This window comes from Orcinus orca, chromosome 15 (assembly GCF_937001465.1).
Source record: "Orcinus orca chromosome 15, mOrcOrc1.1, whole genome shotgun sequence".
Taxonomy (NCBI): Eukaryota; Metazoa; Chordata; class Mammalia; order Artiodactyla; family Delphinidae; genus Orcinus; species Orcinus orca.
In genome coordinates this window covers 19,689,531-19,715,692 of record NC_064573.1, presented here as the reverse complement: position 1 = coordinate 19,715,692, position 26,162 = coordinate 19,689,531, and the positions used below count along the sequence as shown (strand labels likewise).

The 26,162-nt window shown below is 34.8% G+C and overlaps 1 protein-coding gene across 7 annotated transcripts; it reads left to right on the top strand.

The window, feature by feature from the left end:
* Positions 1-28: 28 nt before the first annotated feature.
* On the top strand, positions 29-26,162 carry POLI (DNA polymerase iota). Of its 7 annotated transcripts, none has more exons than XM_012531702.3 (10): positions 29-159; positions 1,620-1,742; positions 3,713-3,877; positions 7,961-8,113; positions 10,313-10,549; positions 11,362-11,540; positions 12,365-12,456; positions 14,739-14,869; positions 19,806-20,011; positions 21,975-26,162. In XM_012531702.3, exons 1-10 carry the CDS (start codon positions 120-122, stop codon positions 22,794-22,796), a joined length of 2,148 nt encoding a protein of 715 aa, XP_012387156.2. In that variant the 5' UTR covers positions 29-119; the 3' UTR covers positions 22,797-26,162. The 7 variants fall into 7 exon arrangements, with proteins under 7 accessions (XP_012387156.2, XP_033277337.2, XP_012387155.2 ...); XM_012531701.3 differs by having other exon boundaries at positions 45-198; XM_049697630.1 differs by having other exon boundaries at positions 76-254.

The window sequence follows — 26,162 nt, the reverse complement described above, 5'->3', positions numbered from 1 at the left end:
ACCGGGCGGAAGCGGTCGGAAGCTGCCCTGCGGTTGGCCGCTGGGGCGGGACGCAGAAGCAGGGGGTGGAGCCTAAGGAAGAAGGCGACCGCGACGAGGAAGAGGACGCGGCTTTGGGCATGGAGCGGGCCGAGACGTGGGCAGCAGGCAGCTCGCCGGGTGCGCTGGGGCCTGAGGAGCCCGGCGGCCTCCCTTGGTGTAAATGAGCAGCGCGGGGCGGGAGGACTCCCGGGGCAGTGGCGGCGGCCGTTGGGGTGCGACCGTCCCGCCCGGCTCGGGTCCTTTCGTCTTCCGGGCTCCGCTGAGAGAGCTGCCCTTCGCTGCCCGGTGTTTTGAGGCCAAGATCCCGAGAGGGATTTTTTGACCAGTAGTAGGGTGGGCGCGTCAGTTGGTTAATCGAGGTTGCATTTGTAATCCCTGAAACAGCCCAGTGAAAGCGGAAGAGTCCCCGGCCGCCTAAAGGTTGCAGTAGCGGGGGAACTTGTCGCCCGTTTGGCAAAGGTTGGGGCCCCGGCTCAGCCCAGACGGGAAGGGACGGCGCAGCTCGGAACCGGGGACGAGGCACGTCTGCAGTGGCCGCCTCTCCGGTGACCCACTTCCAGCCTCTGGACCCTACTTTGCAGCGCGCCAATCCCCGGGCCTGGGGCCAAGGCTCTCCTTCCCTGCCTCCTAGACCCCCGCCCCCTTTTTAAAAAACTTAAATTTTATAATAATTTTAGATTTACAGAGAGATGCACAGATAGCTTTTCCTAACTTTAATATCTTACATCACCGTGATACATTTGTCAAAACTAAGAAAGTAACATTGGCATACTATTAATGAAAGGACAAGCTTTATTCAGATTTTACCAGTTTTTTCCCACTTAATTTTTTTCTGTTCCGGGCTCCAAACCAGAAAACCACATTGCATTTAGCCTGCCTTGTTTTTAACTGGTGTTAAGAGCTGTAATCTCCTCTGTCTTATCCCTCTGCCCCTTCCCTCAAGACATGAACCACTTTTAAAATCCAGGAGATATTTACTCTGTCTTGCAATTTAGCAAGTATTCATTGGTAGTCTATTATATGCCAGCCTCTGTTTTAGGTATTGGGTATTCAGCATTGAACCAGCTAATCTTGATATCATATGGGAGCTAGATGTAGTCCATTGGGACCCATAGGTTCTGTCTTGTGCTGCTTTGTATTTCAGATTATTTTTTTAATTTAAGGACATGCCACTTAGAATACTTTTTAAGTTGGTTGAAAGATCAGTGTTTAAACTTTTCTGCCCCTTGCAACTTTCTCTAAATTTTCCCATAAACTTCCAAGTCCTAGGATTACCTCTTGCAATCTTCCATTATTGATAATTTTTTTCCCTTAAATTTATTACTATCCTGAGAAAAATATAGTATACAAAGAAATAGTAAGTAAACAGGACTGAAGACTATACTGTGGGTGGAGTTTCTCTCATGTCTTTGTAATTTTTAGATGCTTTGACACATGTGATAAATCCAGGAAAAAAACTTTAAAAATCGCTCTGCATTCTTCTTTCTCAGTTGCCATGTTTTAAGGGGCTGGCAGTTGCTCAGAGGCGATAAGCTGCCTGAATGTATTTTTATGTTTCTTTGCATATTGTGCCACAGTCCATGATCAAGTGGTGCCAGCAGGAAGCTCTTCATCTAGAGTCATAGTACACGTGGATCTGGATTGCTTTTACGCACAAGTAGAAATGATCTCACATCCAGAACTAAAGGGCAAACCTTTAGGTAATTCTGGAGTTTGATACTATTTTCTTTGTATAATAGGATTCATTATTTATTATGATTTATTAACCATATTAATAAATGTTGGAAGCAGTTCTGTGATGCTTTATAGACAGTAGTCTTTGCTTCACTACAGGTGTAAACTTTATAATCGTTTAATAAATGGTGAATGTGACACAAGTAGTATAGTTCACCAAACGGATGAACAGAGAGACCATGATAAACTTTTAGTCTTTTTCTCAATGTTTGAAATTTTACAACCGTCTTATCTCAAGAACAATCTCTTTTATTAATTTTAATGGAAGTTGTCATCTATTCTCTCACTTTTGAAATTAACTCTTGAATTGTGTAACATTCGACAAAATAGTTGGATTTTGAACAGAACCCAAAATGTTAAGGCATACAGTACAAATTTTCCATAAAATCATAAGTATCTTTAAAAGGCAAAGAGAAATTTTACATTGGGGATCTACTTACTATTATGTTGGCTTTTTAAAAAAACTTTCTTTTTTTTATTATATCTTAAATTGGGAAAGTAATTTAAATTTCTAAAAATTTATTTTATGCATGTAGTAAGGATTTATCTTTTAGTAAAAGCATAAAGAGCAATTTTGGTTCACCTGCCGCTTCCCTCTGTTGTCTATTTTGGTTTTGATAAGTCCCCAATTCAACTCAGCCTAGTTGATTTACTAAGGAACAGAGGGATGACTGATGACTAGTTTTTGGTATGCCAAGGTCAGTCTAGGATCTTTAAAATTAAGGCTGTCAAGGAGTTAGGATTAGGGGACCTCAATTTTCTTCTGAAGGCATTTCTAACTAGTAGCATGGTAACAAGATGTTCTGTAAGTAATGATTAGTAAAAAGGTATTGTGTAATTAAGATGCAGGAATGAATGATTACCAGGAAGTGAGGGATATAATGCTGAAAGTTTCTAGGAGAAAGCAGCATAGTCTTCCATTTGTACTAAGCAAATATATGACTACTTAACTTGGGCTGGTGACATAATGGTGAGTCCATTAATCCTGCATTAAAAGACTACTTTTTTAGTTAAGGAAGTTACTAATCTGATTTTTTACATAGTTCACTGGTGAATCATAAATTATTACTTTTGACCCAGTGCTTCTATTTTTGGGCATAATCTGGTATATCAAAAATATACAAAATAATGTTTCTTTGCCTTGTTTATAGTATCAACACTTTAGAAACAAAATGTCTTACATTAGGGGAATGGACATAACCTTTTTTTCCCCATCTACATATTTGTGTTTTACATATTTTAGATGAACGTTACTTTAATAGTGGTAAACAAGTAGTCAACTTGTGTAAAGAGAAAAGCAAATAATTTTAGCAATTTTAAGCTACCGGAAAACTAGAATTTTTAAACAGTCTGTAGATGATCATAACTTAATCATTTTGATAAGGAGGGGGCTCATAATGCCACCTCACTCTCTATAATCTTTTCTGAAGATTACTATGAAGAACAGTTCAATAATTAGAACACTGATTGGGGGAGATCCCTAGTAATTGCTGTAGGTTGGCACTTGTAACAGAACATTGCTTTATATTCATTGGAAAGTTACTCGGAAGACAAGTTAGGTTTTCTAGCAGCAACCGGTAGTTAATTGTACTCAGTTATTTTCATCTGCTTTATTTTTTGGTAAAACATGGCCTAGAGTTATATATAAAGTTATATAGAGTTAATTCTTTGGTTTTGTATTGTTTGAAAAAAATCCTCGAAGGATTTTATTTGTATCTTTTTGCAGAATTCATAGAATTGCTCGTTTGTGCTAATTTTTGTTAAATTGTACTTCATAGAGCTTTGATGAATGGAGGCTGTATTTTTTAACTGAGAGCTTTTTATTCTTATCAAAACATGGTATTACAACTATAATATGGAATAAGTAAATTATATTTTAAATTTTATTTTTAATCCTCATAAAATATTTTTCTCATAAAATATTTGTTTCTTATAGGGGTTCAGCAGAAATTTTTGGTGGTTACCTGCAACTATGAAGCTAGGGAACTTGGAGTTAAGAAACTTATGAATGTCAGAGATGCAAAAGAAAAGTGTCCACAGATAGTATTAGTTAATGGAGAAGATTTGACTCGTTACAGAGAGGTGTCATATAAGGTTACAGGTACGTTACAGGTACAGATTATGGGCAATATAATTTCAGCATTAATTTTTATATAGGATGCCTGTTAACTACATGAATCTTTTAATAAATGTAAAATGCATAAGTCAGTTTCCTTTTATTTTGGGGCTTTCCCATGTAAAAAAAATTTATATGAGAATGACAATATATTATGAGTAACGGTGACAAAAATGTATAGTTGGAAGGAATTTGAACTCTGTCACGCTGATGTTTACATAAATATGAGAAAATGTAAAAAAATTTTTAGTGAGAAAATGGGAGAAGATAAACCAAAAAGAACCAGGTATTTTTAATTATAAGTTTACATGCCAAGTTTAAATAAACTATGAAGAAATATGCTGTACTCTAATGCACTAATGGGAGTTGAGAGAGGCTTCTGTAATGTTTGATTAACATAATTAAAAACCAATTTGTTAGGAAGTATTAGCAAAGATAAGGAGTATATTTTTTTCTTAGATTTTATGTATATATTAAATATTTCAGTGTAGATAAACTCCCCCTTACTAAGGTTTGGGTTTGAATCTTAGTGTTTTAGTAAATTACAGGAAAAATGAAACCATGTGTTGTACTGGCATATGGCAAATATATACAGTTTTAAAATGTATAAGGATCAGCTTTTTATTTATCTTGTTTGCTATTGTTTTAGTAAATTCTTTTTCTTTTTTTTTTTTTTTGCTGTCCGTGGGCCTCTCACTGTTGTGGCCTCTCCCGTTGCGGAGCACAGCCTCCGGACGCGCAGGCTCAGTGGCCATGGCTCACGGGCCCAGCCGCTCTGCGGCATGTGGGATCTTCCCGGACCGGGGCACGAACCCGTGTCCCCTGCATCGGCAGGCGGACTCTCAAGCACTGCGCCACCACAGAAGCTCTGCTATTGTTTTTGTTTACTTGTTCTTTGGTTATTTGTAGCAGTTTTCAGATGAAAGCATTAAATATAATATCCAAGAGCTCTTAGGAATTAACAAGAAAAAGAAACTTAAGAAAAATGGACAAAGGATATGAATAGGCAATTAACAAAAAGAGCAAATTCAACAATGTGGTAAAAGAATGCTCAAATTCATTAGTAGTAAAAATAAGAATGTGAGAAAAAGTAGAAACAAAGTATTACAGCCTTTTCAAGAAAGCAATCTAGAAACATGTTTTGAAATTAAAGATACCTATTATGTTCTTTAACCCAATAATACCACTGCTGGGGATTTATCTAATAGAACTAAAATAATGTATATGTACAAAAATGTTTCTTGTAGCATGGTTCATAATTGCTAAAAATATGGAATGAAAACAATTGCTCACCAGGGTGAGAATGGCTAAATAAGACTTCTCTATGATAGAATATTATATGGCTATTAAAAAGAATGAATTGGTGCTGTACTGTTTGACTCATAGAGATATGCCTTGTTGAGTGAGTAGAAGGCAAGATGCAAAAACCAGTATCAGGTTTTTCCATGTGTGTAAAACAATGACCCAAACCCCTTCCGCCACATATGTGTATATGTCTGTGTGTGAATAGACAATGTGCACAATTATGTGTGTGTATCTGAATACTCAGAAGTTAATTTTTACTGTACATAGAAGAGGTGATATAATACAGACAGTGTGCATCTTGCCTTTGTTCTTGGTGATCTTTCATCTCATTCATATAGCTCTTCCTCATTCTTTTTAGTGCCTGCACAGTATTCTGTTGTATTTTGTCCCAAACATTTAACCATTCCTTTACTGATATGAAGACAGTATGTCCCACTTTATGCCCATTGTCCCTATGTAATTATTAATAGCACCTCCTTTTGTTCAAAAGATATCTTGTAAATTATGTGGCTTCCCTGATAGTGAGGGATTATTTCTGTTACCAACTTTTTGCTCTTACAAATATATGCTTCAGTAGACATTTTCATACAGAAATTTTCACATACTTTCATGAAGATATCCTTAAAGTAAGTTCCTAAAGTTTAATTGCTAGATCAAAGATAATTTGCATTAGAAATACTGCTATATGTTGCACTTGAGGTTGTCCCAACATATTGCTAGTATGTATGACAGTATTAGATATTCATAAAGATTTTGCCTATAGGCAGAAAAAATAGTAAATCATTGTTTTGATTTGCATTTCTCTATAAGTAAGTGTGAGCATTTTTTCATGTATTTTTGGTCATTTATATATGTTTTCTGTGAATGGCCTTTTCACTTGGGCCCGTTTTTATTTAGATTGCTCCTCTGTTTTCTGATTGGTTTGTGTCATTGTTTGGGGAAGTTAAGGAAATTAGCCCTTTGATGGTCATGTGTTATAAATGTATTTCCCATTTGTGTTTCATCTTTTTTACTTTTCCAGTTTGTGTATTGTCTGACATTATGTTGTCAGACTTATCAGTCTTTCTCTTATGATTTCTGTGCCACTGCAACTCTTCACAGTGAAAATATCTACTGGAAATTCAATGAGTAAATCTTAGTTTTTATGCTGATTCTTAACTTATAAAGTAGTATCTTGAAAGAATTAAAAATGCACTAATATAATAACAATAAATATTCTAAGTATGATTTATGCATCAATAAAATGTTATTTTGTTAATTTTTTTCATAGTATTTTCTGAGTTGAAATAGGAACATAGCCTAATAGTCCTATATTGAATTTATTTCAGACCTATTTATGATGTATAACCTTATTGTTTATTTCATATTTTTATTCTACAGTATTACATTTTTGTCTAGATAGTTTTTTCTCTCATTATAACTCCTCTCTTTGGCCTTGTGTAATCATATGTTTAATAAATGCCTCTTGTTTATGGAGTTGACAAGTTGACAGCAAAAAAGAGGTTAACTTCAGGAATGGATAAGTGATTTATTCCTATGACCTAGTAATAGAACCAATATAATCAATCAATATTCAGTGATCCACCAGCTTTGTGCATGATTCGGTACTTAATTTACTTTTCTCCTTAGCACTTAACTTGTTCTTTGTTTTTTATATAGTATTGTTTTGATAAACTTTTATTTTCTATCTGTTACTGCTGGACATCAGGTATATACTTTTGGGGAGGAAAAGCAGAAATTGATGAGGGAAGTTCAAAAGAATCCTTTTATATGGTCAGACACATTGTCAGTTTTTCCTCAGAGTAGATATATGGTTTTCTCTAGATAGGTTGAAAGTGATTTTTGGTGGTTACCAGATCACACTGTTGTCTTTATTAATTGTTTTTTCCTGCTGTTATCAGTGTTGGCATCAATAAAACAGAGCTTTCATATTATAGGACTTTAAGAACCTATGCATTTTTATATAATAAGAGGCTAATAGATTGTTTTCTGCCATCCAGCTGGTATCATAGGTGATTCAGAGAGAAGTGAAAATTATTCTTAATGATTTCAAATTATTAGTTTTAATCCTAAAAATGAGAATTGATAAGTCTTTTTGAACTTATTTCAAATCCTGGTTCAGCTCAATTTAGTAAACGTTTGAGTTATGGACTAGGCATTCTGTTAGAGGCTGGGCATTCAAATACATGTAAGTCATGGGCCATCTCTGCCCTTAAGGAATGTGCTGGAGGGTGACTAATCAAAAAGTATTGCATTGTAGTATATTTTGAAAATTAAGTAACTTTTCTCTTTGGATTAGTATTAACTGGACATTTTAAATTTTATTTTGTTTTGCCGTTTTAAAATTCTTATGAAAAACATAGCTAGAATATATTATTACTTGTTTTTACTTTTCTAAGCAGACTATAATTTATTCTTTGACCTACTGCTTCAAGATCATAATTAACTATAAGCATTGATGTTTAATGTACTACAGATAGAGAAATTATAGGTAGAGGAGATTGAGAAATTTATTGCTATGAGCATCTGCCCAGGAAATGTTATTTTTGGACTTATTTTGTTGGAAAATATTGCCTTTACTCAGAATGTGGTACAGAAAAAAAATCCCAGTTAACTGAGGACTTTATTACAGATATTATGGGACTGTGAATATATGTAAAACCTTTAACAACATATTTTGTTATTTTTTTAAGCATAAAAGAGTTAAATCTATTCTAGTTACAACTTCAGTTACATCTGTGCTCCAATGTTATTTTAATTTAGAGTTGTTGGAAGAATTTAGTCCAGTTGTTGAGAGACTCGGATTTGATGAAAATTTTGTGGATCTAACAGAAATGGTTGAGAAGAGACTAGAGCAGCTTCAAAGGGATGAACCCTCAGCACTGACTGTGTCGGGTCATGTATACGGTAATCAGCGTAAGTGGGTTCTTATTCATTCAATTTAGTAACTAAAAGTATCTACATTTCTTAATGTTCAGTCAGTTCAGAGAGTCGATTATGTCTTTCTGAAAGTATTCTGGCTTTTGTTGGATATATTAGCCATATTTCAGCAGTCTAAGATGATTAAAATCAGGTATTGATATTCCATATTAAATAGGCAGAAAATCGTATTTTGATGACATGTAGCTCAGTGCTTTGTGCACTTTTCATTTATCTGACACAGTCCTGTATTACGGTTTTTATTTTATTTTTTAATTTTTTGGCTGCATTGCATCTTCGTTGCTGTGCGCAGGCTTTCTCTAGTTGTGAGTGGGGCTACTCTTTGTTGTGGTGCGCAGGCTTCTCATTGCGGTAGCTTCTCGTTGCGGAGCACGGGCTCTAGGTGCCTAGGCTTCGGTAGTTGTGGCACGCGGGCTCGGTAGTTGTGGCACGCGGGCTCAGTAGTTGTGGCTTGCGGGCTCTAGAGTGCATGCTTAGTAGTTGTGGTACACGGGCTTAGTTGCTCTGTGGTCTGTGGGATCTTCCTGGAGTGGGGATCGAACCCGTGTTCCCTGCATTGGCAGGCAGATTCTTAACCACTGTGCCACTAGGGAAGTCCCTGTGTTATCGTTTTTAAAGAGGATGACTCTTTAGGTCATCCTTAAGTTACAGGAGTTGGCTTTTTAGAGTAGTTTCTGATTTTCTTAAAACCATTTTTAAGCAAAATTTTAGGTAGACTAAATTTGCCTTTGCTGCCTCTTTGCTTGTTCACTTCTATTCTCCCAAGGCATCAAGACCCTCCCAAGTTAGCCCTTGTGGAAGCTTGTCCAGGGCTACTGCCATATTTTGCAAGCTCATATTTAATCAGTTCAAATAATCTTTGCCAACTCTTAGCAAGAAAACAGAATGGTTCCTCTCCTTCGCGTATTAAAGTATAAATGACTGATGGTATTTCCAGGGTTATTTGCATTTGAAAATAAGCTGCAATCAACTCTACTGAATATCTAATTAGGCTTTCAAACATCTTGTGACTGCTGGTGACTTCCAAATCATACCACGTAGAAGGCAAGCTACTCTGCTTTTCTCTAAGACTTGTCCTGACATACTTGCTCATAGGTTTCAGGCAGCATGTGCTTTCTCTTATTCCCCCTTTTTGAGTGCTGGTGGATCAATCTCCAGTCATTATCCACCTCCCTGATATTAAAGAAGAAAAGAAGTAGAGCTACCATTCTGCCTTAGAAGAAGATATGAAGCTTTCATGTGTCTTTTGTACCTGTGCTCTTTTGTCACTTACGAGGTCTGGGTAGCAAGAAGGTTCCAAATGTGTTTCTGTATAATTTTTAAAGCAAACTTAGATTCTATTTGTTAGAACATATTGCAGAGAGCTAGGTCTTATATCCTAAAATATCTAATTCTTCATGAATTCTTCTTTCTCCTCCATGTAAGATTGTGTTAATTTTTTTTTTTAAACCTACAGAAAAGTTGACAGAATGGTATAATGAGAACAGTCATTATGCCCTTCCTTGTAGATACTCCCATTGTTATCATTTTGCCACATTTGCTTTATCTTGCTGTTTATTGATTGGTTGATAGATTGTTGAGCCACTATTACAGACATCATAACACTTGAAATGTAAATACTCCTGAGGATAAGGACTGTCTCATATAACTCTAATGTCATTTTCACACCTAAGAAAATTTGTTTCTATATAATTTCCTTATACTTTTAATAAAAGATCTCTTAAACTGTATACAAATCCAAAATTGTTTTTAATAGCACATACCACTGGTGTGTAAAGTTTAGATTCAGATCTTTAAAGCTGTAATGTTAGCTTTATCATTAATGTAATACTTACTTTTATGCTTACTTCCAGATAAACATGAGTAAAAGTTCTACTAATGTCTGTCGGAATTTTTTATGTGATCAATTTTTGTAATCTGTTAATCATTCAGCACTCCCAGTATGCATTTGCTATCACAGGCCTTGGAATTTACTTGTGGTAGTTACTTTACAGAATTCCTGTGAAGGACAAGAGAGATTAGTTAAGTGTGTAGCAGTATGGTGGTGTAGCAGTATGGTGGTAGGGAAGGGGGGTTGGATATAGATTAAGCCCTTTATCTTTTTAAAACTCATTTGTTAAAAAGAAAATTAAAATTTGTGATGGTGACTTTTAACAACATTGGCTGTTTTTATAGCTATAAACCTGCATGACATCTTGCACATCAGACTACTTATTGGATCTCAGATTGCAGCTGAGATGCGGGAAGCCATGTATAATCAGTTGGGTCTCACAGGCTGTGCTGGAGTGGCTTCTAATAAATTATTGGCAAAATTAGTGTCTGGCATCTTTAAACCAAATCAGCAAACACTCTTACTACCTGAAAGTTCTCAAGATCTCATTCATAGTTTGAACCACATAAAGAAAATGCCAGGTAAGACAAATATATTTGAAAAATATATATTGGTTTTATTGTATTTCTTTAAGTTTAAAAATTACAGCTACGTGTAATTAATTTTTAGAGCCTGTGTACTTGGCTCTTGGTGAAAACCAAAAAACCTGACGTTTTCTGGAGGGAATCTATATTAGGAATCTATATATATGAAAGTATTTTCCTAGTTTTACCTACTTTTGTATAGTTTGAATATGATTATGAAAGTTATAACCTGGAAACGTATGGTCCTTTATCACAGCATTAAATTTTTTCCTGTGGTAAAGTATGACTGAGTTTTAGTGCAAGAACTTTGTCATAGGAGTTTCGCTAATGAGAAGATTCGTTTGTTTGCTTTCTGGCTCGAAGTTGTATTTGGGATGGTTCCTACCTCCAGATATAAATGTGTGGTATTGTGTATAGAAATCAGTCAAGTTAGCTAATAATTAGCAAATGGTAATGCATTTTAATTGCTCTAGTGACAGTCTTTCTTTACATGGATAATAACTATGATTCTTCAATACTTCCACATTGTTATGTAACAGGTGGTAAAAATTTCATTTTATCAATATCAAGACAGCATTTATTGGTTGTCTCCTTATTCATTATATTATACTATGGTTGTTAGGTTTTCAAGGTGGTTCATAACTCAGAGGTCTTGAGCAGAACAACAACCTAATTTTTAATAAAGTTTGATCTTAGCAAAATACAAATTATGGTATCAAAAGACGTGGTTGATATCTTTATAATATTTTAATTAGCTAATTTAAAAGAGAAAAACTATTGTAACACCGTATGCATCTCTTTTTGCTTAGGTATTGGCTATAAAACTACCAAACGTCTGGAAGCACTGGGTATCAGTAGTGTGCGTGATCTTCAAACCTTTTCATCCAAAATATTAGAAAGGGAATTAGGAATTTCAGTTGCTCAGCGTATCCAGAAGCTCAGTTTTGGAGAGGATAACTCTCCTGTGACCCCCTCAGGACCTCCTCAGGTACGTGGCGATGATGTTCATTTTAACTGAATACTGGTTGTCACATTATTTGAGGTAAAGATTTCTAGTTTTACTACTGTGTTCTTACTATTCTAATTTGCTTTTTAGGTTAGTACATGATCCCTTTCCTATGAGAAGGCTATTTATTATAGTAGATTAATAAATAGTCTTAAATTGAATCTAAGAATTAGTATTTAAGTCTCAAGTTAGCCACTGTGATTGAATACTACTTAATTTTAATAGCCTATATTGTATACAGTAGGCAAAATATTTTAATTTTTAAAAATCTTGTTTTCAGAGTAGTCTAATGGTTTAGGAAATGGAGAAAGGTATAATCACCCAGATAACATTGATGAATTTTTTTCCTGAGGGATAATAATATATACGTTATCCCAGTTAATCTTCACAGTGAGTCTTCCAGGTAGTTAGTACTATTGTTCATACCTTTTCCCCCTCCCTTACTCCCTCTTCCTCCCATTATTTTTTTAAGATGAAGATACTGTACTTTAGAAAGGTTAAATAACTTGCCTAAGGTTAAACTCAGATTCAAGTCCTAGGAGATTAAGAGCCTCACTGTAATTGTACAATAAAGCGTGGCATTGGTACTAGAGCTTTGTAATTTTCTTGACTTCCAGTGCACTTTCTAGTGGAGTACAATAACTTGCAGATAAAAAGATTTAATATAAAAGTGAACTAAATGGCTCAAACTAAGTACATGAGGTAAGTTAGTAAAGAATGTGTTGAATATTTATTTAACATATACACTGATAATTGGAGATGTTTATTTGGGTTTTTATTAATCCTTATTTGTGCTTCTTTGGTAGTCCTTTAGTGAGGAAGATTCATTTAAAAAATGTTCATCAGAAGTTGAAGCTAAAAATAAGATTGAAGAGCTACTGGCTAGTCTTTTGAACAGGTGATTTTTCCATTTTGCTGTATCATCTTATAGATTCTGTGTATAGTACATGGAAAGAATACTTGATGTTCTATCTTGGAACTTACCGATTAACTGGAGACTAAACATACAAAGATAGATCATTATAAAGTAACAGGTGTTTTTAACTAAATTTAATTCATCTACTTCCATTGGTCTTAATTTTAGTAACATTGTGGTTTACTGTGGATCTTAAGCTGCTGATCATTAACCTAAGGGAGTTTTATGGGTATCTCTAGAATCACGGCACCTATAAACTTTGTGATGATTGAGGATAGGAAATTGATGGAGAAAGCAGAAGAACCCTTTTATCTCCTGTGCCTCGGACCATGTGCAAGAAAATGGAGTCAGATGAAGGAATAGCTTAATGGGATTATGTGTGAGCAGTGAGAGTGATTGTGGGTATGTGCAGGGTTACTGGCCTATAAATACATGAGGAGTGTCAATTGGGATTATGAGTATACAAATAGCATTGCATAAACTGAACAAGACATTTAGTTTTCTGATGCTCCTTTGCCATCATATATCTATTTCTCAGTACTCCATTTCTTTTCCTCCCATTTCTTTGATTTCTCAAAGTGAGGTGTCAGGGATCTAACGTTTTGGGTAGGTGTGCTTCTGTAATGATGCTAGGATGGCTAATGTGACTAGAGAAAATGGTTTTTGGATGACTGTAACTGTCAGAAAACTGATAAAGTGATATTTCCTTCAACTTCGCAGTCATGCAACATGCATTGCAATCCCATGTCTTGAGCAGGGCCGCGCAGCTCATCATTTGCTGCATGCAACTGGCTGGCTATATGACCCAGCTTCAGTGATATGACTCAGGCTGAGCCTGTGACTATGCTAGTGAAACTGGGTTATCTGCTTTGTTTCAGCTAAATATAAGACTACTGTGAAATGCCTGGTCACTGGAAAAAGTTGTGTACGTAGAGAAACCACAAGAAGTATACATTTTATAGGTTCTCTTATTTGAAGCATCAACCCAGAAATGAGTCTAGATGCTCTAAACCTGTGAAATAACTATTAACCATTTCTCCTTATCTCTGCTTGGCATTCCCTTTTCTACATAGTGGCCCCTTGTATCAGTGACTGAGTTGTATAATGCCATCTAAGTAAATGGCAAAAAAAATAATTGTGCGTGTGTGTGAATGTTCTCAAGCATATGATAATACTATAGATATGTAAGAGGTATAAAATCATACATCTAGGCACTGGTCCATTAATCCATTCCCTAGGCACTGGTCTTAAGATTGCTTAGAGTATAACCTTTTTCTAGTATGTCTTAATTAGTTATAGGAACCAAATGGCACTCTTTGAGTTGCATATTAACTTAATAGAACTGGAAGATGTTTAAACTAGTAACATGTTTACAGGAACCATTTAAGATATTATCTTAATAAAGCAGCAGTCAAGAAGTTTTGTGATAAAGCAATAAGAAAAAAATTGTTTACTACAAAAATCCAAATTTTCTAATTCAAAATCAATTTGAGTATGTTTAATAATACTTGTATTTTATGTTTGTGACACATATAGAAAGGAAAATGTTATTCTTTGATGACATTTATTTTCTCTAGTAATTAGATTTTCTACTTTATAAGCAGATTTTCCATGTCATTAAAAGTTTTGTTTTCAACACTAAAACCAAGATTATTTGGGTGGAACACTTTTTAAGATGCATGGACAAGTACTTACCTTCCTAAACATAGTATATAATTAGCCTTTCACATTATTTCTCTAAAGCCATATAAATGGTGATATTACTGACTCCCTTGGATCTATTTGAGGAGTGCTTTTTGACAGAAATAATCTCATTAAAACTTTTTTTTTTGTAATCTTATTTTTTTTACATGTGTAAAAAATTGTCATTTTTTTATATATTTGCTTCTGTCAGTAAATGATTCTCTGTTTCTTAAATTTCCTGCTGATTTTAATATGTTGCTTTTAGTTATGTTTTGGATTTGGATTGTAAAATGGCTTGTTATTATTATATCTTATCTCTTTTCTTTTTCTGATAGCACTCAATTCTGCATGAGGCCTGAGAGCCTTATTTAAGTTTCAGAGCTTTATTATGTAGACTTTGTGAAGTTTGCTTGGACTATTCAGGGACCATTATTGCCTACTGCCTAATTATCAACTGTATTTATAATTGTTACAGTTACTAAATCTGGCACCTTTAGGTAAATGAGGTATATTGGACCATTAAAAAAACTTTAGATAATACTTTTTCTAATTCCTTGTTTCCTCTTTCTCTTTATTTTTAGAGTCTGCCAAGATGGAAGGAAGCCACATACAATAAGATTAATAATCCGTCGGTATTCATCTGAGAAGCACTATAGCCGTGAGAGTCGTCAGTGCCCAATTCCATCCCACATAATTCAGAAGTTAGGGATAGGTAATGGACTAATTTTCTGATAATTTAATTGGCAGGTCGAACTCTTAAAAAAACAAACTTTGAGTTAGAAATATGATCCAAAGATGAGTAGTCTTCACAGGGAGTTAGTGAACTATTAAATACTTTTATTCTATATGAAATTTTCACTAGAAAACTTTGTTGTTTTTTAATAGATATTAAAAGTAAAGACTCGGTTAGGAATGCTTCCCAACTCCAGAGAAAACAAAACTATGGTAATTAATTATATAGCACGAGATAACTTCTTTTTTTTTTTTTTTTTTTTTTTTTTTACGAGATAACTTCTTTATGGGCATTTAGATTGTTTCCAGTTTTTGACTGTTAGAAAAATTTGTTACGAAAAATGGTGCTGTGAACATTTGTGTGCAAGTCATTGGGCAAGTATATGCTTTTGTTCATCTTGGGTAGATTACAAGGAGTGGAATTCCTGGGTTGTATGGTAAAGTTGAACTCTAAACTGACACATTTTTTTTCAAAGTGAATATAACAATGTAGATTCTCACCAACAAAGTATAGAGGGTTCCAGTGTTTTCATATTCTCACTGACATTTAGTACTGTCATTTTATTTTATTATACTCATTCTCATGACTGTAATGGTATTTCATTGTTTTGTTTTTTCTTCTTATATGGATAGTACTTTTGATATCATCTAAAAATTCTTGGCCTAACTCAAAGGTCATAGATATTTCCTCTTATGTTTTCTTTCAGAAATTTTATAGTTTTAAGATTTCTACTTAGATCCACTTTGAATTAATTTTTATGTGTTGTGTAAAGTAAGAGTCTTAGTTCCTTCTTTTCCATGTGGGTATCCAGTTCCACAGAATTTGTTGAAAAGAATGTTCTTTCCTCTTTGAATTGCCATAGCACCATTGTCAAAAACGAATTGACCATAAATGTAAGGGTTTATTTTTGACCTTCTTATTCCATTGATCTATATGTTTATCCTTATACCAGTTCCACCCTGCCTTGATACTTTGTTGTAAGTTTTGAAATTAGGTAGTGTAAGTTCTCTAGCTTTGTTCTTTTATGAATAAGAATTTGATTTCTTTATTTGTTATAAGTTTATTCTGATTTTCTATTCATTTTGAGTCAGTTTTGGTCATTTGTATCTTCTAGGAATGTATGCATTTCATCCAAGCTGTCTAATTTGTTGTCATGAAGTTGTTAATATTCCCTTATAATCCTAATTTTTGTAGGGTCTATAGTGATGTCCTCTCTTTCATTCTTGATTTTGGTAATTTGTGTATTCTTTTTTTTTTTTTTCCCTTGGTCATTCTAGCAAAGGTTTATCAGTTTTGTTAATCTTTTCCAAGATTCAACTTTTGGTGTCATTGATTTCTCAGTTGTCTTTCTACTTTCTATTTCATTTATTTCTGCTCTGATCTTTGTTATTTCCTTCTTTCTGCTTGCTTTAGGTTTAATTTGCCTTTCCACTCCTGGTTTCTTAAGATGGAAGCTTACATTATTTATTTTATACTTACCTTCTTTTCTAATAATTCAAGTTTAAAGTTATTCATTTCCTTCTGAGCAGTGCTTTAGCTGCATTCCATAAATTTTGTTGTGTTTCTTTTACATTAACGCTAAAGTAGTTTCTAATATCCATTGTGATTTCCTCCTTGACCCTTAAACTTATTTAGAAATTTGCTGTTTAATTTCCAAATATTTGATTATTTTTCAAATTTCTTTTTGTTGATTTCCATTTTGATTTTAGTTGATCAGAGAACATACTTAAAGTAACTTCGATCCTTTTACATATATTGTGCCTTATTTTGTTGCCTAGCATATGGTCTACCCTGGAGAATGTTCCGTTTGCATTTGAAAAGAAGAGTTGAGCAACACTATCAAACCATTCTACTTAACTAAAATTTATGGACTACTTCTCCAAAATAGCATTTTTGAATGACAGTTTGTCTGGATATGTAATCCTTTACTGGTTTCTTTCTATACTTTGAATATAGTATTCCATTGCTTTCTGGTTTTCATTATTTTTGATGAGGAGGCAGCTGTTAATAGCTTAATCAGGAGAGATTCCTGTTACTAGTTCCAATCAAGAGAGAATAACCACACAGAAATTTGAACAGGGAAAGTTTCAAAGAATTACTAAATTATGATAGGGGAGTAACTATAAAGATATAAAGATACTCTAAGAGGTACCCGAGCACTAAGAAAAAGTATCCAAGGAAGGGCAAAAGAGAGTCCTCTTACCCTCAAGGAGAAGGTGTGGTTGCAGAACACTGAATGGTAGAGAAATCCTTTGAGTTACCTGGCCCAGAGCTGGTCCATAGTTATTGGGCAAAGAGAATACCATGCTCTGATCTACAGATGAGCTGAGGCTGATTGGTGGATGCACAGGAGGTGTTGGGATATTGGGAGTTTGCTCACTGGCAGGGCAGCGCATGAGCTGGGGTATGCAGGTGTCCATGTTGAGAGGGCTTCTGTTAACAATCCTCCAGGATGTGGGCAAGCTGAGACTGGTAGGTGTTTATGCTGAAGGAATCTTCATTCTTCTGCTAGTGCAAAGGTGGAGGGTATGGTGCCTGCACAGGAAGAGCTGGAGGAAACAACCTTCTGTGGCATATGCAAGTCAAGCCTATTAGGTGGGTATGCAGGAAGGGTCAGGGTGCTGTTTATGGCACAGGCCTGGTATGTGCAGTGTTTGAGTTGCTAATGCCATGGTAACATGGTCACTAGGCTTAGACTGGGGCTGGAGGTTGCTGAGGGACTGAGCATTCCACACACACGTGGTATGGCACAGCACTATTGGATATTTCCACACATATGTACTGCACACAGACCATGTTACGGGAGCAAGAAAAGGTAAATGACAGTACATCGGAACCAGGAAGAGAAACACCCTTTCTCCTTTAATGGTCCTCCAGTTCTCTCTACTGACAAAACTTAACAGTTGAGTTCAATGTAAAAAAAATTTTAGAGTCCAACGCATTATCACACAGCAGTTACTGAAGGGTGATTTGTAGCTGAGAGGCAATAAATTGTTACCAGGCACAGTTGTATTGTTGTTCTCCTTTATGTGATGAGTTATTTACCTCTCTGTCTTTTTCAGCAGTTTGACCATGGTATATCTAAGTGGTTTTGTGTGTGTGTGTGTGTGTGTGTGTGTGTGTTTATCCTACTTGGGATTTATTGAGATTCTTAATTCTGTAGACTAAATTTTTAGATGAAATATGGGGAGTTTGGGGCTCTTATTTCTTCAAATATTCTCTCTTCTTTTTCTTTCCTTCTGGGACTCTCATTGCACATATGATGGTCTGCTTGATAATAATGTCCTATAGGTGTGTGCAATTCTATTCATTTTTCTTCAGACTTTTTTTCTTCTTTATCAGATTAGATAATTTCTTTTGAGCTGTATTCAAGTTCTCTGATTCATCTGTCACCTCAAAACTTTGTTACACATCTAGTGATTTTGTTGTTTTGGTTACTATACTTTATAACTCTAGAATTTCCATTTGTTTTGTTTTGTTTGTATGTTTGATTCTGTTTCTTTATTGAGACTCCCTCTTTTTTGGTAGTGGTTATTATATCTTACTTTAATTCCTTAAAATGATCTTCTTTAATTCTTTGAAAATATCTATAATCGCAACTTTGAAGTCTTTGCTAAATTGAACTTAAAGTCAGTTTCTATTGACTGCTTTTTCTGCCTGACTAAGAATCACATTCCTGGTTTTTTTTTTTTGTATGTATTGTAATGTTTTGTTGAAAATTGGACTAGATAATGTATTCTAGAAACTCTGGATTTGGATTTTTTTTCCCTGTGGGCTTTTTTCTCCTTTTCTTTCTTTGTAACCTGTCTGGACTTAAGCTGCAGAATCTACCTGCCCTGTGATGTGTTGCCCCTGATCTCTCTGCTTAACTTTTTTTCTTTTTTTTAATTTAAATTTAAATTTTTAATTTTGTCTTCTTAGGAGATTACCCTGTGTCTGCATAGTTTGGTGGTTAGACAATAATTGGTCAAAGGTTTGCTCAAATACAACAGCCTGGAAGGCTTTCATTTTCTGTCAGCAGACAAGTGCTTGGGTTGGAGAGCACTTTCAAAATTTAGGCCTTTTTCAAATCTGCCTTGGCCTTTATTTTCGGCTCGTCCCTCTTGCACCTCCCCTGGTATACTTGCTGCCATTCTGGTGAGAGACATATGGAAAGCTTGGCTCCTCTCTGTGTGTGCAGCTCTCAGTCAGTTGGGGTTGTGAGGAGAGCTTATCTAGTCCCTCTGTGGTTCTCTCATTTCCAGATCTCCTGGTTAAATTTATGGCTGGTCCATTGATCTTTCACTCATCCCAACCACAGTTGCCACCCCAGGCTCAAGAGCTATGTGATTTCCTTTGTTTCCTACCAAGTTTGTTCATTTTTCTGGCAACACTGCTGGGTGTGGGCTTTTGCCCTCTACCTCAAATCAGGTCAGTCCTTTCTGGCAGCAAAGCTTCCGGCTTTCACAGCCAGCCTCATCCTGGTAAAACTACTATACAAACCACACTGTGTAAATGGGGATACAAGCAACTCCAACCAATAAGGCTGCTGTCCCCACTTCATTACCTAAGTTCCAGCAGCTTTTCATAAATCAATGCTTCTCACTTTATTTGCCTTTGGTTCATTCCAGAATCTCAGAATGATTATTTTTGACCATTTTGTTCAGTTTTATTTTAATTTTATGGGGAGATTTTCTGACCTCATCATTCTCCCGTAACTAAAAGTTCCATATTTCAAATCTTCTGAAAACTTTAACTCATTTGGCAGTTGGTGTTAGTGTTGAGCTGTCCCAGTTCAGTAAATAATGTCAAGATGTCCCAATGATATCTATAGGATTTTAACTTCTTAATCTAAGCAATATAAATTAGATTAAGCTCTTAATATCAATTATGATATAATGTGTTTAGATATTGTCTTCTTAAACGTTTTATTTAGGAAATTATGATGTGATGACCCCAATGGTTGATGTACTTATGAAACTTTTTCGAAATATGGTGAATGTGAAGATGCCATTTCATCTTACCCTTTTAAGTGTGTGCTTCTGCAACCTTAAAGCCCTAAATACTGCTAAGAAAGGGACTATTGATTATTATTTAACACCATCATTATCAACAACTTCACGCTCTGGCAAGCACAGTTTTGTAAGTACACTGTTACTGGATTTGTATGGTTAAATTTAGAGATATAAATTTGTGTTTAACTGATATAAGTTAGAGATTCTTTTGGGTGATATGATTTGAATGACTTACTTGTAATAGTGCCTTTCATATTATGGTTTCTAGCCTTAAGTATACTGTACTGTGACCTAAGAATAAAACATAAACATCGCTGGATAAAAGAGAAAACCTTGATAGAGGTTCTCTGTTTTGGAACTGTTAAAACATTTTATAACAGTATATAGGAATATGATGATTAGCTCACATGAAAATATTTTCAAATACTGGAAATCTAATCTTGTTGTCAATTTATACATAAGCTACCAGTGACGCCCCCCCCGCCAAATGTCTTTGTTCAAATATTTAAATTTTCTTGGTTTTGAAATTACATAAAATTCTGGTAGCCATATTGATAGAATATGACTCCTCATTTTACAACTGTAGAAATTAAGAGTGTGGCAATAGAGAGGCAGAGGCTAGTCATATTTTCACATGACTAAAAGAAAATGCAAACTTTTGTTTACCAAATGCTTTAAAAAATAATCATCTTTTACTAAATTGTTTATGCCTACAATTAACTCTTAATTTTATTTTATTTATTTATCTATAAATTTTATTTATTATTTATTTTTGGCTGCATTGGGTCTTCGTTGCTCCGCACGGGCTTTCTCTAGTTGTAGCGAGTGGGGGCTGCTCTTCGTTGCGGTGCGTGGGCTTCTCATTGCAGTGGCTCCTCTTGTTGCAGAGCACGGGCTCTAGGTGCGTGGGCTTCAGTAGTTGTGGCACATGGGCTCAGTAGTTGTGGCTCACGGGCTCTAGAGTGCAGGCTCAGTAGTTGTGGCACACGGGCTTAGTTGCTCCGCTGCAGTGGGATCTTCCCGGACCAGGGCTCGAACCCGTGTCCCCTGCATTGGCAGGCAGATTCTTAACCACTGCGCCACCAGGGAAGTCCAACTCTTAATTTTAAATGTTTTTATTATTTTCTTTATTTTTATTGTTTAATCAGTCATTATAATTTTAGTAATATTTTCATTTACATTTAAGCTTATAATGAGAACAGAATAGTGTTATGGAAATACTGAATTAGTGCCCTCTTCTAATTACTTTTTTTTCGGTGACCCTTTTTATTCTGTATATTAACTGACATTTAAAAAGATGTTTACTTTTTAATTAGTCTGTAGAATGAGAATTAAAGGTCTTTCATCCACAGTAGTATTAGAGAGTAAACATAAGTGAAAGTACCTTGTACATGTCTGGCACACAGTTCATGCTCAATAAAAACAGTGACCCAAATCTCTTCTCCTTTTACTTTTTGGAAGTTACTAATGTGTTGATGTTTCCTGAATTATATATGACTATCTGTACATTTTTATGGTGCTTGAAACTAGAGGGAAAATTAGGCAAATTAAAATGGAAGGTGTTTTAAAATTTTTATTTCATGTAAATATAGAATAGTGTTACATCTTAATAATGATACTGGGTTTTTACCATAGAAGTATTTTTTTTCTTTCTGTTAAATGTTACACTTCAAAAATAGGGAATTTTAGAAAACCAGCCCTTGGTGCTATCTGTGCATATACATATGTTTTAGATACCCTTGGTGAATCATTTTATTTTTATAGGCCACCAGTCTTTTTATTCACAGAATTGAAAGTTTGAATACATGATTAAGGTCCTTTCCAGGTTTCCAGTACATACCTACCTTCTGGCTCAGTGCTTTCTAGGAAGGAAGCCGTCTTCCTGGAATCGTGAGTAAAGATCCACACAGTTGTGTGACTAATTGTGGTGGATTGATCATTTCTAGTTGTTTGGAACTGGCCAAAAGGATTGAAGTTATGGAGTAGGATAGAAACATGTTGGTCGGATAATAGCTACAATCACACTTCAGCAGCATGAATGTTTAAAAGATATCAGTTATCTGAATTTTTCTGTTACCCTTGTATTCTAGAAAATGAAAGACACTCATATGGAGGATTTTTCTAAAGACAAGGAAACAAATTGGGATTTTCTACCAACTGGAAAAATTGAAAGTACAAGAACTGGGGAGTCTCCACCAGATACTACAAGTTTTTCTAAAGAAAAAGACAGTAATGAACTTCCACTCTCCTCACTTCCTGCGGGTATTGACCAAGAGGTCTTTAAGCAGCTTCCAGTAGATATTCAAGAAGAAATCCTTTCTGGAAAATCTAGAGAAAAAGTTCAAGGGAAAGGAAGTTTGAGTTGTCCATTACGTGCTTCTAGAGGAGTATTATCTTTCTTTTCTACAAAACAAATGCAAGATGGTTCCTTAAATCCTAGGGATCATTTATCCAATACCAAACAGATATCCTCTGTATCTCCCTGTGAACCAGGAACATCAGGTTTAAATAGCAGTAGTTCCTCTTATGTGTCTAGCCAAAAGGATTATTCACATTATATAGACAGTAACTTAAAAGATGAACTAATGAGTCAAGGACCTAAAGAGTCTCAAGGATTCCACTTTTCAAAAACAGACCCTGCTGTATCTGTTTTCCATTCATTTCCAAATGTGCAGAGTGAGCAACTTTTCTCCAAAAACTGCACTACAGACAGCCATAAACAACCAATGGCAACAGTCTTTATTCATGAAGGACTTACAGAAAATAGAGAGCAAGATTCTACCAAAGAGAAAATTACTTTTCCTTCTGACATTGATCCTGAAGTTTTCTATGAACTACCAGAAGAGGTACAAAAAGAACTGTTGGCTGATTGGAAGAGAACAGGATCAGATTTCCACACTGTACATAAATAAGCATGCTCAGAAAAAAGGGAAAGACGTTCTCAGATTAACAGTTTATTAAGCTCTTCTAAATTAAACACTAATACTTTCAATAATGTAGAAACACAATATAAAATGTTCCAGATAAAGCAAACATAGTTATGGGAAGTAAATTCTGGCACAAAGCATAAAAATATTCGTAACAGAAATAATGTAAAATGTTACCTTCCTCTTATTTCTAAAGCTATTTTATATTGCTTTTCAATAAAAAGAATATCATGGTCAGCATTAGTACATTTTCCATTCATTGTGGAAACATTGGGAGGAAGATATATATGACTATATAAAAAATAGAGTGGCCAAATCATTGGTATGCTGTACCAAAGAGCAGGTTTTTTCTATGAACTATGGAGTTGCTCAAGAAATTCACCTCATTAGGAAATAGCTATAAGAAATTCTATTGCCTGCTAAAAATGTATGTCTTTGACTGAAGTACTATGTACCATTCGATAAGTTGATTTAAAAAAAATACCAAAGCAATGTATATTCAATTAATGATTCTTAGTATACCTAGAACCTACCACAATGCCTGGCACACAGAGGGTGCTCAGTAAGTACTGAACGAATGAGTTGTGTGGCAGAGGCCCAGCAGGGAATTGGTCTGGGGAGTGTATTTGTTGTAAAGAACTAGAAGGAACTCTCCATACAAGTTGATTAAGGGAAGGATGACACTAGAAATTCAAAGTGATAGGTCTTTAAGAATGTCAGATAATGGAAGAAGTCCATTTCCTCTGGCCAGTCTGTAGGGTCTAAAAACAATGGATTAGGTGTGTTTTAATCTCTACAACTTTGTAGATGAAGATTTGGAGATGAGATTAAGGATATCATACACAGTGACTAAATTGATGGGTATCCTATTTCTCCCATTGTTGTTGCGTTCCCCTTTTGCCTTCAAGATTAAGAATCAGATATAAGCTTGTGGACATTTTATAATTTGCAGGACATAGAGAATGTTTCTAGAAGGCACCAAAGTGTGGGTCAGCATTGGATTGGAGTAGGTCTGTTCTCAAGTTTATATCCTTTCCAGATATAAGAAAGAAAGGATGATAAAAATAAAGTGTACAAACGTGAATAAAAGTTGTTTAAAAATATTTTCTTCCTGGTGAGGACCTTTAATTAGTTTTAGATTTCTTGACATCTGAAAATTCCCTAACAAGGATTCTTAACAGGGAGTTGGGGTTATCAAAAACAATAACTTGGAGCAAGAATGTCAGAAATTATTTACCATGCAAATATTTAGTGCTTAGGATCAAAGGCTATAGAATTTTCTACATGCAGTATTCTGGTAAGGTAGTTAAAATTCATATGAAGGGATATATTACTTTTTTGGATAATACATTTTTACAAAGTTTCTAATAATCCTTGTAATTGTTTCAGCCAGAAATCACTGGACAACTGAAAAGTTAGAAAAAAAAAAAAAGGTTAAGAAAAGTAAAGTAAACAGTTTGGGACAGTTTAAAAAGAGAAAATGAAGTAGTAAAAAGTACACTTTCTTAAGTGAGAATGCAAGGGGTATATCACCGCTCTGCTATTTATTTATTCTGTGGCCTTAAGTTGGTCTTTCAACATCTTTGTGCCTCAGCGTCTGACTTTTTAGATTATCTTTTTATCTCTATCTACTTTTAATAAAATAATCTCTTTTTTCTTTGGTGTTCTACAGGTTTACTATAATGTTTGGAGATGTGAATTTCTTTTTATTTATTCTTGGTGTATGCTGGCTTTCTGTATCTTTCAATTCATTTTAGTTCTATTAAATTTTTAGCCACTCTTCAAATACTGCTGCTCTATTCTTCTAGGACTCTGATTGCACAAATGATGGACTTTCTTACTCTATCATGTCCTTTAATCTTTCATATTTTTCATCATCTTGTTTGTGCTGCATTTTGGTTAATTTCATCAGCTCTGTGTCTTATTTAGTAATTCATTTTTCAGCAATGTCTGATCGATTTAAAAACACTAATGATGGTTTTAATGTCAGTAGTTATATTCTTCATTTTATTCTTTTTCTAATCTTCCTGTTTATTCATTATAGTCTCTTGTAAGTCCATTTCTAATTTTAAAATTTTCATAAATATTTCATATTCTATTTCTGATCATTTCAGTATTTTAAGTCTTATAAGTCTAAATTTTTGTGTGTACCATTGTGTACTAAATACTGTTGTGTACTATTTTGGCTTGTTTTCTTTAGTGTGTGGCTAAGCTAAATCTGTGGGAAAACAAAGGACCTAAATTGTGTATACTTTCCTTCAGATGTGATTTTGCATTTGCTTCCAGTGAGGCAGTACCAAACCCATTGGCACCACTGTAGCCCCGGCAAGGTTCCTGACTGAATGCAGTTTGTCTTTGTCTTATTTTCAGCACTCAGACAAGTTTGCTTCTTGCCTGATGCTTCCTGCTCCTTTCCTGCTTTTGTTTCAGCTCAATTTTTTTTTCCCCTGTGTGAGTGTAGAGGGATGGGACCTGGAAATTTCTCTTATATAGCACAACCCAGCAATGAATTAAATCGTTTGTTTTCTTCAGAATCTAGTGTTTTGTATTGGGAGAACACTTAAGAGTATCTATCCCACCATAGTGCAGAAGTGCAAGTCTGTTTGGATTTACTTTTTCCATCTTATTTTGTGCTTTCTATTTTTTTCTTTTTCTATGCTATGCTTCTTTCCCATCCTTATCCCTTTCCTGTCTTCCTTTTGGCTTGGTTGAATTTTCTATTTTCCTTCTACTGATTTGAAATTTAAACATTCTAAGTTTTTGATTATCCTTAAAAATTTAACATACTTAACATCTAAAAATTGTATATATCTGTACCCTCTTTCCAAACAACACAAAGATGTTAAAATATATTAATTTTAATCAAATTCCTCTAGTTCTTTATATAACCTCCAAATTGGATATTGTTAGTATTTTATATAGTTAATGTTTGGGTTTGCTCACATGTTTATCTTTGTTGGTGGGGGGGAGGCTCACCTTTTTTTCTTGTATTGCAGATGTTTCTTCAAAATAGGATTATTTTTACTTTCTGAAATTATGTCTTCAGAACTGTGGATTTAGAATTGACTTCTCGGGTTGTTTTAAAATATATTTACTTTTATCTTTGGAGGTCTGCAGTTTTTACTATATGTCAAAATATATATTTATTTTTATCATGTTTGGGATTTGGGTGCTTTCTGAATCTGCAGATTTATGTCTTTCATTGAATCTGGATTAATATCAATATTTTAAAATTTCTATTGTCAAATATGTGTATAGGAAAGTACATAAATGAATGGACATGTTAATGGGTAATCATAAGCCAAAACTATGTAACATCCAGGTCAAGAAATAAAATATATCAAGGGATCA